Here is a 15,639-nt window from a genome sequence, read left to right on the forward strand (position 1 = left end):
ATGTTGATGTATATTCTTCTGGTTCTTTATTGATATATATACATATATATACACATACACTTGGAAGACTTAAAAACAAGACACTGGACACACTTTGTATATTTCATATTTTCATGTATATACTTCTGCATCTCCCTTTTGTGGCTACATAAATTTGTGAAGCTTTGCGAAAATAAAAATATTCTGAAATCTTTAATATAGTTAGGATTTTAATGCATATCCTTGTTTTGGTATAGATACATGGGGAGTGGTTACAAAAATGAGAATGTAAAATTTACACCATTTAGTATGTTTTTGTCTCCTATCAAGAACACCTCTTTATGTCATTAAATATGCCTTCATCACCTTTGCACAGACTTTTCAACATCCTTCTTTCTGATTGCCCTATCCTTAGTTTTCTCTTAGTTCATCCTCCATTCCACCTCCAGAGTCATCTTCATCACTAGTTAGGTTCCCACTGCTGGCCCAGATGTCTTAACCAGGACGTGACAGCCAGGAAATACTACTTCTCCAGATTTGTCTCTTGCAACCTTCTTCTCTCCATCCTAAGTATACACCTTTCAATGGGCATGCCAGTTCCTTTCACTGTTACTCTGTCTGGAATCACTCTCCTAAGCCCTCTTCTTGCAAAAATTATCTATCTATCTTTCAAAATCCCATCAGCCTCATCTCCTCCAAGAAACCTTCCTTGGTGCTCAAAGCTAATACCTCTGTGCTCACTGTACTTCATTTCTCTTAACTATAACATCTTACAATTTATGGTCATTCACCTGTTTACAAGTTTATCTCCTTGTAGGCCATGCCTGTTCAGGATTAGGGATTTTATTTATTTCTATACACACTGGATGGGAATGGGGATAAGAATGAGGAGTGAAGTGGTCCTTGAAGAGTGTTCCAAGCACTGAAAAATTCAGAATGACCAGGGAATGCAGTGAGTAAGAGAAAAAGAGAAAAGGGTTTTATCCCAGAGGGGTAGGCACAAGATGTTGCTGATTCTGGAAGCAAATCAAGATGTTTATATTTCAGTCTAAGGTTTTGAGGATAACAGGGATTATAAGCAGAGCTGTGGCTCATAGATTTATTTTTGATAGACTGCTCCAGTAGCAACATGGGGAAGAAAGGCAGAACGATTACTTAGGGCACTACAGTATTTATACAGGTAAGAAATCATCATGGCCTAAACCTGAGTGGTGTAAGTGGGGATGGAGAAAAATGGATATATCTAGAAAGTGTTCAGGGAGTAAGTGGATGTGAGGGGCTGGGGCAAAGGGAGGAGTCAAGGGTGAAATTTAGGTTTTTGACCCTCTACTCATACAACATAGCATGACCTTGTTGGTCATTTAACCTTTGGGGGTTGATTTAATCATCTATGAAACTGGCTTAATTATACCTGACCTATTAAATGGCAAAGGATTCATATTAGTGAATGAAACACTACATGTGAAGTCCCGTAAGAATTATATAGCTTTAAAAAAAAAAAAGAATTATATAGCGTAATTGTACTGTATGAATGCAAAAGTGGCAATTCACACCTTCCGTGTCAGGCACAACATAAAGCATGTTACTTACAAATGCAATCTCATTTAATTTTTTCTAAGATGTCACTTACCCCTACTTTATAGATTAGGAAATAGAGTAAAAAAAAAAATTAAATAACTTGTCCAAGGTCACCTAATGGTACATATTGTCAAACTAGAATTCTTTTTTTTTTTTTTTTTTTGCCAAACTAGAATTCAAACTCAAATTGTCTCTAGGATTCTATTACCACCACCTTGCCTCATTAGAGTTCATTCCTCAAAATTTTATTCTTTATTGAAATCCCTCCCTAATCAAATGGCTAAATATCTGCAGTTGCCACAACCGCTTCAATTATGATTGAAATGGAGCTGCTCCCACAACATGACCCTTTGTGCGAAATTCTCCCAATACATTCTAGCGTTTTCCACTCTACACATACATTAGCATACAGGCTACACTCCCTTGCTACATTCTTTTGCATGGTATAATGAAAACAATTAATTTGTTTCAAAGTGTGGCAGTGGAGGCCAGTAGAATGCTATATGCAAACAGACTGCCTCTACAGGGATCATGTGGATCTGTTTTACTGAGACTGTCTGGAGACTGTCTGGTGTCATGTTAGTGGAGATGCCTAATAAAAATTCCATTCAGGGGCACCTGGGTGGCTCAGTCATTAAGTGTCTGCCTTTGGCTCAGGTCATGATCCCAGGGTTCTGGGATTGAACCCCATTATCGGGATCCTGGCTCAGCAGGAAGCCTGCTTCTCCCTCTACCACTCCCTCTGGTTGTGTTCCCTCTCTCACTGTGTCTCTCTCTGTCAAATGATAAATAAGATCTTTAAAAATAAATAAAAAATAAAAAATAAAATTCCATTCATTGTGGATTTCTTGCATCAATTTTGATTTTTTTTTAAATACTGTATTAAAATATTATTGGTCTTAGGCGCCTGGGTGGCTCAGTGGGTTAAGCCTCTGCCTTCTACTCAGGTCATGATCTCAGGATCCTGGGATGGAGCCCCGCATCGGGCTCTCTGCTCCGCGGGGAGCCTGCTTCCTCCTCTCTCTGCCTGCCTCTCTGCCTACTTGTCATCTCTGTCAAATAAATAAATAAAATCTTTAAAAAAAAAATTGGTCTCAATTACTAAGTTTTTGGTGCCCCTTTAAATTTTGTACCTCAGGAGATCCACCCCCCCCCCATTTCCCTACCTGCAAGTAGGTACCTGAAAACCGCACAACCTTTATCTCCGCTCCCGTCTCCTCACTCGTAACAGTCAATACATCTGCACACACAAGTAAGGTACGTAGCGCAGTAAGTAACGCTATGACTCAAACGTGTATGTGTGCTTTTCCGATTCTCAAGCATAAAGCCACCTCGGAGCATTACACACCAGGGTATTCACGGCAGCTGAAGAGCAAAAGACCGGGAGCAACCTAAGTGTCACCCAGCGAATGACCGGTTAATCCCGTCACTCTCACAGAGAATACCAGCAGCTGTTAATGGGAAGGAGGCGTCCCTGCTCCTACTGATGTGGAAAATCGCCGACATGGAGTGTAACACACCCAACCTGCGCGTTATAAACCGGCATCCGTGTGAGGGAAATACTCGTACCTCGGTAGGCTTATTTACAAACTCAGCATCCGGAAGTTCGGAGTAACTGAGGGTGATGGCGTTGTCTGAAGGAAGCTGAAGGAAAGGCAAGAAGCCTACTTTTCACCACACCCTTCGGCACTTTGACTTCTAACATTTTCCTCGTTACCTACAAAAATGAAGCCAAGACGTCACCTCGCAGACCGAATACGGGCGCTGAGTACCGGGAAGCAGAGAGGAACCGCACGCACCCCTCGGAATTGGTCGTAAAGGGGAGTCAGTCCTCTCCGAGAACCGGATCCCTACTCACTCCACCATCGAAAACCTGCCTCGAGGGCGTCTGCCTTCCCCTCAGGTCGTGACCCCAGGGTGCTGGGATCGAGTCCTTCATGGCTCCCCGCTTCTCCCTCTGCCCGGGCGCTCTCCGACAAACGAATGAATAAAGAAAACCCGCCTAGAGAGCAGCGCGTCCTGGGAGGGGCGGGCCGCCCGCCCGGCTTCTCCTCAGCCAACAGCTTGCTAAAAAGGCACCGCGCACCCGCCCTCTTCATCTTCCAACCCCCGAGCACTGGGCGCGAGACACTACCAGACGCACCGCCGTATCCCCACGGCACCGAGACCCCCTCCAAGCACGCAGCAGTCAAGAAAACGCTGCTGACAGGACGCTGCTGCCAGAACGCCTAGCAAACCGCGCCGGGGGGGCGGAGCCCACCCTACACCTGCGGCCAGAGACATCCGCGAGAGCCGCCCGTTCTGCAGTCACGCCCAGACGCGCGCGGCCCACAGGCCCCTCCTCCGTCCCCAGGTTCCGGGTCCGAAAAGCCGGGGCCTGACGACCGCCAACACACGACCGCCGCGAACCCTTACTGCCGCGTAATAGAGCCCTCCTACGCGCAATGGAGGCCGCGCGGCCGCGAGGGGCGGGACCATCGGTGCCACCACCCAGTGAGCGGCGCTAGCCGACCCGCGGCCCAATGGTAGCGGCGCACGGGAGCGCCGGGGGCGGGGCGGGCGCGCCCGACTTTTCCAGAAGCCTCCGGGAGCGCGCGCCTCCTGGCCACGCTGCGCCGGCGTTGGGCCCTCGGCGCGCCGCCAGGTTTCTTCCTCTTCCTGTGCTGATTAGCGATGGCGGCTGTGAAGACCCTGAACCCCAAGGCCGAGGTGGCTCGAGCCCAGGCGGCGCTGGCGGTGAACATCAGCGCGGCCCGGGGCCTGCAGGATGTGCTGAGGACCAACTTGGGGCCTAAAGGCACCATGAAGATGTAAGGCGGGTCTGGCGGGGCGGGGGCCGGGCGGACACCCAGCGCCATCGCGGGCCTGGCGCAGGGGACCCGGGCCTCGAGCCGGGCGCCCCCGGGCTTCACCACTCGCAGCTGCGGCCCTGCTTACCCGCAGACTCCCGGGTCGCTCCTGTTTCCTGCCCCGGCCGTTTCCTCTTGTAATGGATGCCGTTTCTGCGGAGAACAAAGGCGCCCGCGTGCGCGACTCGCTCCGCGCCCGGGGACTCCGGCGACCCTGAGTGGGGCAGGCTGTTTCTCCGAAGGGAGGGCGTGGGCACTGCACCTTTCCTTTACGGGCGGCGAGAACCGGCCGCGTGGCCCCGCTCCCTAGGATCAGGGTAAAGCTCGGTTGCAGTGGGACTCTTCAGTTAGGTCCCCGTTGAAAAAGTCACACTGATTCTTTTGTGCCTTCGAACAGGCTCGTTTCGGGAGCTGGAGACATCAAGCTCACTAAAGACGGCAATGTGCTGCTTCATGAAATGGTGAGAGGCTGCTCTACCAGGTCCAAAATGTCCGGGTTTTCCGCGTTGCGTGTGATTTGCAGGAAGGTTTTTAATGTTATTTTCAACAGAGGGCACGTTGGTCAGCTCTCAGCAGGTCTTTCATACGGTGGTGGAAGTAGGAAGGGAATGCGGTGAGAGCACTGACCGTACAGTGCCCGGAGGGATCCTGCAGTCGCAGCTTACTTTTGAGTCCCTGTTCTGGCCACGTAAGTCTGTGGTTAAAGGGTTGTAGTTATTAAGATTAACTCTGTTAAAATCTGAAAAACTAAGTGATTGACAGGTGCAAATGATTATACTTTTTCGCTTTTTAAAACATTCATTTCTGTCAACATCTCTCTCCACCTCCAGACTCAAAGGGAGATAAAATTCTGTTTTACTGTTGTTGAAGTTCACTAACCAAGAGCATGAGACCGTTGAGAGAAGCACTTGTGTGACTCATCCCTAGGTTTCCAGAATCTAGCACTTAAAATCCAAGGAATCTAGCACTTAATGCCTGTGTTTTGAGGCTGGGCTTGAACTCAGGACACTGAAAGGCCCTGAGATAGCAGTGGGAAGCTTAACTAAATGAGCCACCCAGGCGCTAAAATACAGGGCTTTAATAGTGGTGTACCATGCCTTCAGTACGTAGATGTTTGTAAATATCTTCAGTATGAATTAGATAACCTAGAAAGTTCGGTTTTATTTTTAGTTGGCTAAGTGGTGACCTGCACTAACAGACAATACTTAGAGTCATAGGATGTCAAAAAAGCTTTATCTGTGTGGCTTATTTTATTTTACTTGAGTTCTTAAATTGTGTAATACAATATAAATTGAGAGAGGGGTGCCTGGGTGGCTCAGTGGGTTAAGCCTCTGCCTTCGGCTCAAGTCATGATCTTAAGGCCCTGGGATTGAGCCCTGAACCCCACATTGGGCTCTCTGCTCATTGGGGAGCCTGCTTCCCCCCTCTCTGCCTGCCTCTCTGCCTCTGATTTCTCTCTCTCGGTCAAATAAATAGAATCTTTAAATAAATATATATATATATATATATATATATAGAAAGAAGCACATGAAGCCAGTGAGACGTATACAGTATTACTCATGTAATATTCTTGTCCCCCTAAAATTAACATCACATTTAGGTGAGATAGTTTGCAAGATATCTGGCCTAGATTCTTAAAACTGTCAGTGTCCCCAAAGAGAAAAGGCTGGAAACTGTTCTAGATTACAGAGAATAAGGAGACTCCTTTGTAATTATAAGAATCCGTGAGTGATATTGGAGACTTAGTGAATATCCTGTTCTTACAGAACCTTTCAAGATTTAGCATTCACTCATGATCTTTGCTAAAAGGTCTTTTTAATTTTTTGTTCAATTCCAAGTAATGCTGGAGACTGAGATTTTAGAAGGAACCTGGTTTACTCTCAAGAGTTCTAAAGTTTGCGTGGATTTGAAATTATTTCTTACTGTTAACTCTGTCATCTTCAGTAAAACTTAACTAGGCCTCAGATTTCCTCATCAGTAAAGCGGAGATGATCTCAAATCTATATGTGAAAATGTTTGAGTTACCATAAATTAATGTGGGAAATAGTTGATGGTGAGTTTTAAATCAGCATGGTTTGTAGCTGAACACTTGGGCAATTTACACAAATAGATGCACCTAAAGAGACCTTTCGCACATTTTATGGTATATGTGGACTATTTCAGTTGAAGTAATTTTTTTCTTTTTCTACTTTCAGCAAATTCAGCACCCAACAGCCTCCTTAATAGCCAAAGTAGCAACAGCCCAAGATGACATAACTGGTGATGGTACCACTTCCAATGTCCTAATCATTGGCGAGCTACTGAAGCAGGCGGATCTCTACATTTCTGAAGTATACATGATTCTTGTTTCCATAGTAGTTTATATATAGGAAATTTGTATAAATTGAGTTGTTAATAATAGCTGTGGCCGTGTTGTAGAATGTGAAGAGCAGGGGCTTAATCTGGGAACTAGAACCTATGTCCTGGTCTTAATACAAGTTTATTGTGATCTTGGACAGATTAAGGAAACTTCCTTGGCCTGAAGGCTTTTTAAATCAAGTTGCATTTACATATTGTTTATATAAGTCTATTATAAGAGAGTGATAGTTGAGATCTCAAAACAGGATATTCAGGACTAGGCATATTTATTTAAAGGACAAAGCCAACTAAAACATAAAGAGTTACAAAATGTTTTGAACCCTGAGTTAGTCTGAGGGTTAAAGCAAACCTTAGTAGTAATCCAAAGCCAAGAAATTCTTGGGAAGAGAGAAAAAGCAGACCCCTAGTCTCCTGTTTGTTTTTGTTAGTAAATGATGTGAATCAAAAAGGTAAATGGTCTTCTTGAGTATGGTTGTAAGTTTTGGCCGTTATTCCTTGTGGCTTGCACAGTGAATACCCAAGTGTGCTTTATAGTTCCCTTGGCTTTGAGTCTGTGCTAGAGCAATGTCTGTTCTTTCCCTCTGCATTGAAAGGACTATTTATCCTTTTAAATGTATTCAGAAAGTCAGCACATTGTAATAAAGCATGTGAATGATCCAGAATATTCCTTTAAAAGTTTATTTTATCATCTAGTTGAAGAACTTCAGTTAGTGGTGGTTATATAATTGTATATTTATAGGGTCTTCATCCCAGAATAATAACAGAAGGATTTGAAGCTGCAAAGGAAAAAGCACTTCAGTTTTTGGAACAAGTCAAAGTAAGCAAAGAAATGGACAGGGAAACACTTATAGATGTGGCCAAAACATCTCTGCGTACTAAAGTGCATGCTGAACTTGCTGATGTCTTAACAGAGGTATGTTAAATGTGGTATGTGTCCAGTGTGCACACCTATACTGAAAACCCCTGGCATACGTTATAGTTGAAATTACAAGGTGCTACCTAAAAACTCACAGTATCATACCATGTGAAATAAGTAGTTTCTCTTTTTGTGGCAATGAGAGCTGATGTGTGTGAAATGAGAAAAATAGTAGTATACCTGACCATGTTATAAAGATGTAATTGGATTTTTCATCGAAGGTGTATAAAATTGAGATTTTACTGTGAAAAAACTTCCTATCCCCAATATTTATAATAGAGTAGTAGGGATGTCAGTGATTCTTTATGTAATTGTAAATTGAGATGTCAGAAATTTAATTGACTTCAATCCTTTACAACTAATGTATTCTGTTACTGACTAGGAAAAAAGCATAGATTGATTCAGAGATTTTTCTTTTTTTCAAGAATTTATTTATTCATTTGACAGAGATCACAAGTAGGCAGAGAGGCAGGCAGAGAGAGAGAGAGGAGGAAGCAGGCTCCCTGCTGAGCAGAGAGCCCGATGCGGGACTCGATCCCAGGACCCTGAGATCATGACCTGACCCAAAGGCAGAGGCTTAACCCACTGAGCCACCCAGGTGCCCTGATTCAGAGATTTTAAAGACATGTAAATTTCTCTGAAGAACGAGCAATGTAAGTGTCTGGACTTCTGCAAATCAAATTCATCTAATGGTTATGCTCTTATTGTAGGCTGTGGTGGACGCCATTTTGGCCATTAAAAAACAAGATGAACCTATCGACCTCTTCATGGTTGAAATCATGGAGATGAAACATAAATCTGAAACTGATACAAGGTAGGTGGTAGAACGCGATGAAATACAAAGTGTGTTTATAAATTTACAGGCATCTTATACGTATGTTCATATCATTTGGCTGATTTCTTTTTCTTCGAGTTTATGTGTATTGCCTAGATAAGTTAGTTTTTAGTTTAATTTAGTATTTAGTTTGCTCAGTTTTGCTCTTGAAATGATGTATTTATTTATAGTTGGAATTATTCTGAAAAGTGAGCTGTGTCAGTGATTTATTAAACTGTAGGTTACAAAGCATAACAGGGGACTTTCGGGGAATTTAGAATATATATTACATTTCAGAGGCCTAGTTCGGAAATAATTTTTAAAAGGAGGTGATCACAATTTGAGAGCCTACCAGTTGCTATTGTTTCTCTGCAGAATTTTCTGTACAAGATAAGGGTTGTTACTTTTGTTTGGCATGTTTTTGTACTATGTTCTGGGTATTGCTTTTTCATAATTGAATCTGCCTAGGTTTAACCCAAAAGCCTTTTTAAAAAACTCAAGAAATATAATGTGAAAATTACCAATACAGTCTCAATTCAGTATTTCAGTCTCATTAGAATAGGTTATATATCATCTGGAACTAAATAACAGTACAAATTATTATGTGTTTCAACAGCTTAATCAGAGGTCTTGTTTTGGACCATGGGGCACGGCATCCTGATATGAAAAAAAGAGTAGAAGATGCATACATCCTCACATGCAATGTGTCATTAGAATATGAAAAAACGTGAGTTTACAGCCCCTTAACAAATGGAATAGAAAGGTGGAGGAGCTGGGTATTTTGGAAGCAAGTCACTTGTGAGATTTAAGTTTCCCCACTGTGAGGGCAGTAATGCTTCAGTTGGGTTCAGGTGAATTCTAGGAAACAACCTCTGAAAATATACCAGGGGCAGGATTGGAGCTCAGTGGCTATTTGTTAAATCTCAAGACCAACCCTGTTTCTGAGGCTGCTGGTTTATCTTCTCAAAAAATAAACATTCTTGGGGCACCTGGGTGGCTCAGTCGGTTGAGCATCTGCCTTCAGCTCAGGTCATGATCTCAGGGTCCTGGGATCAAGCCCCACATTGGGTTCCCTGCTTGGTGGGGAGTCTGCTTCTCCCTCTCCCACTCCCCCTACTAGTGTTCCCTCTCTCTCTCTCTGTGTCTCTTTCTGTCAAATAAATAAAATCTTTTAAAAAAATAAATATTTTTCCTCCACCCCCCCCTTCTGTCACTTTTTCTTAAATAGAGAGGTGAATTCTGGCTTTTTTTACAAGAGTGCAGAAGAGAGAGAGAAGCTTGTGAAGGCTGAAAGAAAATTCATTGAAGATAGAGTTAAGAAAATAATAGAATTGAAAAAGAAGGTTTGTGGTGATTCAGATAAAGGATTCGTTGTTATTAATCAAAAGGTGAGAATGAAATGAGTCTGTATTGTCCATTTTGCTATTTTTTAAGGTGCCTTTTGTTGTAACTAACTGTTGTTTTTGTTATAGGGAATTGACCCCTTTTCCTTAGATGCTCTTGCAAAAGAAGGTATAGTAGCTCTGCGTAGAGCTAAAAGGAGAAATATGGAAAGGTATGGATAGCGTATTACCTTAGTGTTGTAAATTTTACTTACTTTGCAAATTAAGTGAGATTACTTCTTTTTTCTGTTCTTACTATTGTGTTTTTTATTCTGAATAAAATACACATAATGCAAAATTTATCATTTTACTCATTTTTTTCCAACATACAATCTAGTGGCATTAAGTTACATACACATTATTGTGCAACCATCATCATCATCCATCTCCAGAACTTTTTCATCTTCCCAAACTGAAACTCTACTCATTAAATAATAACTTTGTTTCTTTCCCCTGCCCCTGCAAATACTACTATTCTACTTTGTCTCTATGAATTTGGTACCTCATATTAAGACATCATGCAATAATTGCCCTCTTGTGTCTGGCTTATTTCACTTAGCGTGATGTTTCCCAAGTTCACCATGTTGTAATGGGTTAGAATGCTGTTCCTTGTTAAGGGCGAATGATAGTCCGTTGTATGGATATATCACCTTTTGTTTATTCATTTATCAGTGGACACTTAAGTTTCTTCCTTTTGGCTATTGTGAATAATGCTTTTCTGAACATTGTTGTATGCTTTCGTTTTAAACCGTGATTTGTATATGTACATTACCATGTCCAGAGTATCAAAGGGTTTCAGAGAACGACTTTTTCCCCAGACCTCACCACAATGAAGAGCTCTTGTTCATCTTGAGATTTCTTATCAGAGGAGTATTTGCTGACTTTGAAAGAGTGGATTAAATGTCAAGTTAGGAGGAAAAACTGGTTTAGCTGGTTGGTGGTGAATGGGAATGTTTAAGTTAAAATAACATTTTAGGATTTTAGTATGTAATTCTGAAAGATTGCTTCCTAAAAATTATTAATAATCTCTTTAGACATAACAGAGCCGCTTACACATCTCCCTTAACACACTTCACTATTTCAGGCTGACTCTTGCTTGTGGTGGAGTGGCTCTAAATTCCTTTGATGACCTAAGTCCTGATTGTTTGGGACATGCAGGACTTGTCTATGAATATACATTGGTAAGTGTATTTTCTTTCCAAAGATAATGTAATAAATACTGATTTTTGGTTCATGAATTCTTTTGTAGTAAAAATTCATTCACACTTAGGATCAGGTTTTTGCTTTGTGTACATACATTTTGAAGGTTATGTGTAGTAAATGATAAGCCACTGATGGGAAAAACCACATTTCTTTTATATGTGATTTTTTTTTTTATGAAGTAATTTGCTTTAATATTATTGGTCTGTTAGTCCCTTATTAATATGCTACTTATTCTTCCATAAGCCCTGTAAGCTTTTCATTCTTTGTCCAAACATATCCTGTTTTTAAAAATATTATCTCTTGTTCACATAGGGAGAAGAGAAGTTCACTTTTATTGAGAAATGTAACAATCCTCGCTCTGTCACATTATTGATCAAAGGACCAAATAAGCACACACTCACACAAATCAAAGATGCAATAAGAGATGGCTTGAGGGCTGTTAAAAATGCTCTTGATGATGGTAAGATCCTTACTGTATTTATGTTCTTTGGCTAGTGTGAAAGGCATGGCTGAATACTGTGTTCTTTTTATCAGTAGTTTACACAGCCAGACACCATGCAAAAGTAAAGTCCTCCCTCTAAAATGCCTGTGATGGTATGCTAAGCTTTTTCATAGCATATCATATTTAAAAGTGGGTACAGGTAAATGAGCTAATACTAAAAGCTTGCAGATACTAGTTAAATTGAACCATTTTGCCATTTGATGTGTTGGTTATAGTGCTTTCAAGTACAATATTAACATTGTGGTGACTGTAATACATTCTTAGGAAATTAATGATTTTTACGTTGTGTTTTATGTATTAAAAATGATTCTACAGCTTTATTTTGTTGAGCGTTTCTCTCCTTCCTCGCCCATCCCCCACAGGCTGTGTAGTTCCAGGAGCAGGTGCAGTGGAAGTGGCAATGGCAGAAGCCTTGATCAAGTACAAGCCCAGTGTAAAGGGCAGGGCCCAGCTGGGAGTTCAAGCATTTGCTGATGCATTGCTCATTATTCCCAAGGTAGGACTACCTTAACAGTCAGTGTTCCTAACTATATCAAAATGAGTTAGCTGATGAAAGTTTTTGATAATTTGGGATCTTTTTCATAATGTAGATTTTGAGTAAACAGGTTTTATCAACTTTCTCGTGAATGTAGCTAGAGTTCGGTATCTCTCATCAGGCAGATGTGTTTGGTTCCTCTGGAAGGGAATTGAGTATCTGAAGTTTCAGATGCAGGAGAGAAACTGTTTTTAGAGGGTTTGGAGTGTAGGGGTTATACTCCCGAGTAAACCTTGCTTTTTATTTTTATTCTATTATGTGCTCATTTGGGGGTATTGCTCATGATCAGTGTGTTGCTGGGCTAAGTAGATTGAGTTAGTAACAAATGTCTGTTCTGTGGGGGCACCTGGGTGGCTCAGTGGGTTAAAGCCTCTGCCTTCGGCTCAGGTCATGATCCCAGGGTCCTGGGATCAAGCCCCGCATTGGGCTCTCTGCTCAGCGGGGAGCCTGCTGTCTCCTCTCTCTCTCTCTGCCTGCCTCTCTGCCTACTTATAATCTGTCAAATGAATAAATAAAATCTTAAAAAAAAAAAAAATGTTCTGTGAAGTGAACATAAATACCGGTCTGTCTTCATTAAAGGTTTGTTTTTTTGTTTTTAAGATTTTTTTAATCCATTTGACAGAGAGCACAAGCATTGGGAGCTGCAGAGAGAGGGAGAAGCAGGCTCCCCGCTGAGTAGGGAACCCAGTGCAGGCTCTGATCCCAGGACTGTGGGATAATGACTTGAGCTGAAGGTAGACGCTTAACTGACTGAGCCACCTAGGCGCCCCTTTGTTTGTTTTTCTTAATTGGAATTATAGTTCATTTTTTGTAGATTGACTATTACTTCTTAGGTTCTGTCTTTAAAGGATTAAATTTGTTTGCTTTAGGTACTTGCTCAGAATTCTGGTTTTGACCTTCAGGAAACACTAGTTAAAGTTCAAGCAGAACATTCAGAATCAGGTCAACTTGTCGGTGTAGACCTGAACACAGGTAAGAGAACACAGCTATTTGTAGGGGGAGAGCTAGATTCAGGTGAGAGAAAGCCAGGAAGGATAAAAAATGGAGATAAGTGAAAAGTTAAAAAAAAATAGAGATAAATGAATCTTGGAGTGATGCTTTGCAGTTTGACATCAGTGTTATTAGGGAACCCTGCGTTCTAAAAAATATAAAAATGGAATGACTAGATACAGTAAGTAATGGAATAAGGTAGACATTTGTATAATTTCAAAGAGGATGGATTTTTTATGTTGCTGAGTAGTAGTAGGTGGTTCAGGTTAATATGGAAGGATTTCATGTTGGGCTGACTGTACTCAGTCTTTTATCTGGGACTTTAAAAAGAAAATACATGAGATGATGGTATTCATGGATGAAAAAAGGCTGAGGATAGCAAATAATGCTGAAAGATGGGACTTAGTCTTAATGAAATGATTTTAAAGCCCTAGTCTTAAATGTAATAACACAAAATAGACAAGTAGAAACTGGAAGAAAGAGAACTGAGATGTATACATCCATGTGGTATGTGTAAGACCTATTGTTATCAATAACATCATTTACATTCAGGTTAATAGAAAAGGTTTCTGGGATGAGGGAAATGATAACCCCATTTTGGCCAGATTATAGTTCAAATGCTTTTTACTTTAATAGGGACAAATGAGAATGTGTCCCATAAAATAGAGATGATCAATCATTTGGTAATCAAATAGAGCATTACTATTACTAGAAGCCTTCTGAGTAGAGATCAACCAGTTAATCAGAGATGGTGTATACAGGATTCATGGTTTGGAGCAACATTGGGCTAATTGAGGAAGTCTGGATAATGAGCAAATGACAAAATACTCTGTTGTCTTAGCATTCTGATCTTGTAACCTCCTGTGTGGTTTTAAGAAACCTGGATTGCTTTGCAGGTGAGCCAATGGTAGCAGCCGAAGTAGGCATATGGGATAACTATTGTGTAAAGAAACAGCTGCTTCACTCCTGGTAAGTTTGAGAAAGCCAAAACTAAGATAACCTTTAGGGACTCATCACACTCTTAATTTGGTGTTTTCTATTTAATTACTTTGGTTTTTTGTTTGTTGTGGGGTTTTTCTGTGGGTTTTTTGTTTGGTTTTGGTTTGCAGAAGTGGTCATCAACTGAAAGTATAGAAATTAAACTAGCCTTCCATGTTTTGGAGGGGAAAGGAGAAACTTAATTGGATATAATTTGCAGTTTGGAAATTGAGCTGAATTAGGGTTCATATCTCAAATCTGAGCCATCTGAATTTTCCTCCCCTTTCAGCACTGTGATTGCCACCAACATTCTCCTGGTTGATGAGATCATGCGAGCTGGAATGTCTTCTCTGAAAGGTTGAATTTGAAGCTTCCTTCATGTCATCCGAATCATGAAGACTATAGAGTGATCCTAAGAATATAGCAACAGAATTTTTGTCCAAGGTTCAAACAATTTTCAAAAGCATTTTCTTTTCCCATATTAAAAAAACACTGACACTTAAATTCTGAAGTTCTGAAATTAGAGTATTTTTTTAAATTGCACTGCAGTGTACACCCATCAAGCAGGCCGTTTTTACCCAATGAGAAGGATGTTTGCTTTAGCTTCAGTGATACAAAAGTCCCGTGTTAGTTAAGTATATGTTATCTACCTTGTTATTAAATGTAACTTGAAGAACAAATTGTAATGGTTTAGTAATTTCTTCTAATGGATGTATTCTCGTTTATCCAGTAGTACACTCCACTGTTACACTCGGAAGTTTTCCTAATACAAATACTAAAGTAACTTAAAATTTTGAAAGCATCCCTTTTTAGTAAATTCCTGTGAGTGAAACTCTTGGATCTTGGGACTTCTAGTGATTTCCAAGCAGCTGTGCTTAAATGCCCCCCCGGAAGAGTCGTCGTGAACGGAAGGACGGGGGAGCTGAGTAAGCCCCGAGTGTGACGTGGGGAAAACAGGCCGTCTCACCACTGCCGCCTCCACGTCTTTCAGGCCGCGGCTGAGGGGTAGATTGTCCGCGGGTCGTGTCTTCACACCCCCGCGCCTGTGCTCGTGCTGACGAGCCCGTCCCTCCACCCGCGGTTACGAAATTGTGTGGTCGGTGTGTCTCTGCAGCCCCCGCCCCCGAGGTTGTATGTTGTGAAGCTTTGTGTTTTGGGGGGCTTGGCAATTGCGTAAGTACGTGCGCAATAAATGTTAAGTTGAAACCTTTTCTCTGATCTCGAAATGCTATTCCAGCGCCCGACATGGATTAGAATATAAAAGGGAAGGAAATCAGTCAAAATGTTATGTTCATAGGGTAATGAGGGGCTTCTGGAAAGGCGGCGTCCCTCAGCGCTAAGCCTGACGACGCTGCTCTTACCTGGCTCCACACGCGTTCAGTTTGCACCCCGCTGTAGCCCGGGATGAACTAAACCGTAACACCCTTCCCCCCTCCCAAGAAAAAAGCTCGGGCCGTACGTACGCAGTACGGCCGCCGACGCGGGGCACGCACTACGGCCGCCGACGCGGGGCACGCACTACGGCCGCCGACGCAGGGCACGCGGAGCGCATGCG

The 15,639-nt window shown here is 41.9% G+C and overlaps 1 protein-coding gene across 3 annotated transcripts; it reads left to right on the forward strand.

The window, feature by feature from the left end:
• The first annotated feature begins 4,159 nt into the window (after positions 1 to 4,159).
• On the forward strand, positions 4,160 to 15,295 carry LOC111145912 (chaperonin containing TCP1 subunit 6A). Of its 3 annotated transcripts, XM_022501220.1 has the most exons (14): positions 4,161 to 4,367; positions 4,804 to 4,867; positions 6,602 to 6,736; positions 7,504 to 7,677; positions 8,391 to 8,494; positions 9,111 to 9,221; positions 9,723 to 9,882; positions 9,967 to 10,049; positions 10,961 to 11,057; positions 11,392 to 11,539; positions 11,944 to 12,077; positions 12,986 to 13,088; positions 14,003 to 14,075; positions 14,374 to 15,295. In XM_022501220.1, exons 1-14 carry the CDS (start codon positions 4,231 to 4,233, stop codon positions 14,444 to 14,446), a joined length of 1,596 nt encoding a protein of 531 aa, XP_022356928.1. In that variant the 5' UTR covers positions 4,161 to 4,230; the 3' UTR covers positions 14,447 to 15,295. The 3 variants fall into 3 exon arrangements, with proteins under 3 accessions (XP_022356929.1, XP_022356928.1, XP_022356930.1); XM_022501221.1 differs by lacking the exon at positions 9,111 to 9,221 and having other exon boundaries at positions 4,160 to 4,367; XM_022501222.1 differs by lacking the exon at positions 6,602 to 6,736.
• Positions 15,296 to 15,639: the final 344 nt, after the last annotated feature.

The sequence above is a fragment of the Enhydra lutris genome, unplaced genomic scaffold (genome assembly GCF_002288905.1).
Source record: "Enhydra lutris kenyoni isolate GAN:26980312 unplaced genomic scaffold, ASM228890v2 scaffoldscaffold13, whole genome shotgun sequence".
NCBI classification, from domain to species: Eukaryota; Metazoa; Chordata; class Mammalia; order Carnivora; family Mustelidae; genus Enhydra; species Enhydra lutris.

Bases quoted from the DNA above. Each gene is read 5' to 3' on its own strand.
- LOC111145912 (XM_022501220.1), top strand. From the start codon at position 4,231: ATGGCGGCTGTGAAGACCCTGAACCCCAAGGCCGAGGTGGCTCGAGCC. The intron at 7,678-8,390 runs GTATGTTAAATG...CTCTTATTGTAG, and splicing joins TTGCTGATGTCTTAACAGAG to GCTGTGGTGGACGCCATTTT. The intron at 11,540-11,943 runs GTAAGATCCTTA...CATCCCCCACAG, and splicing joins TAAAAATGCTCTTGATGATG to GCTGTGTAGTTCCAGGAGCA.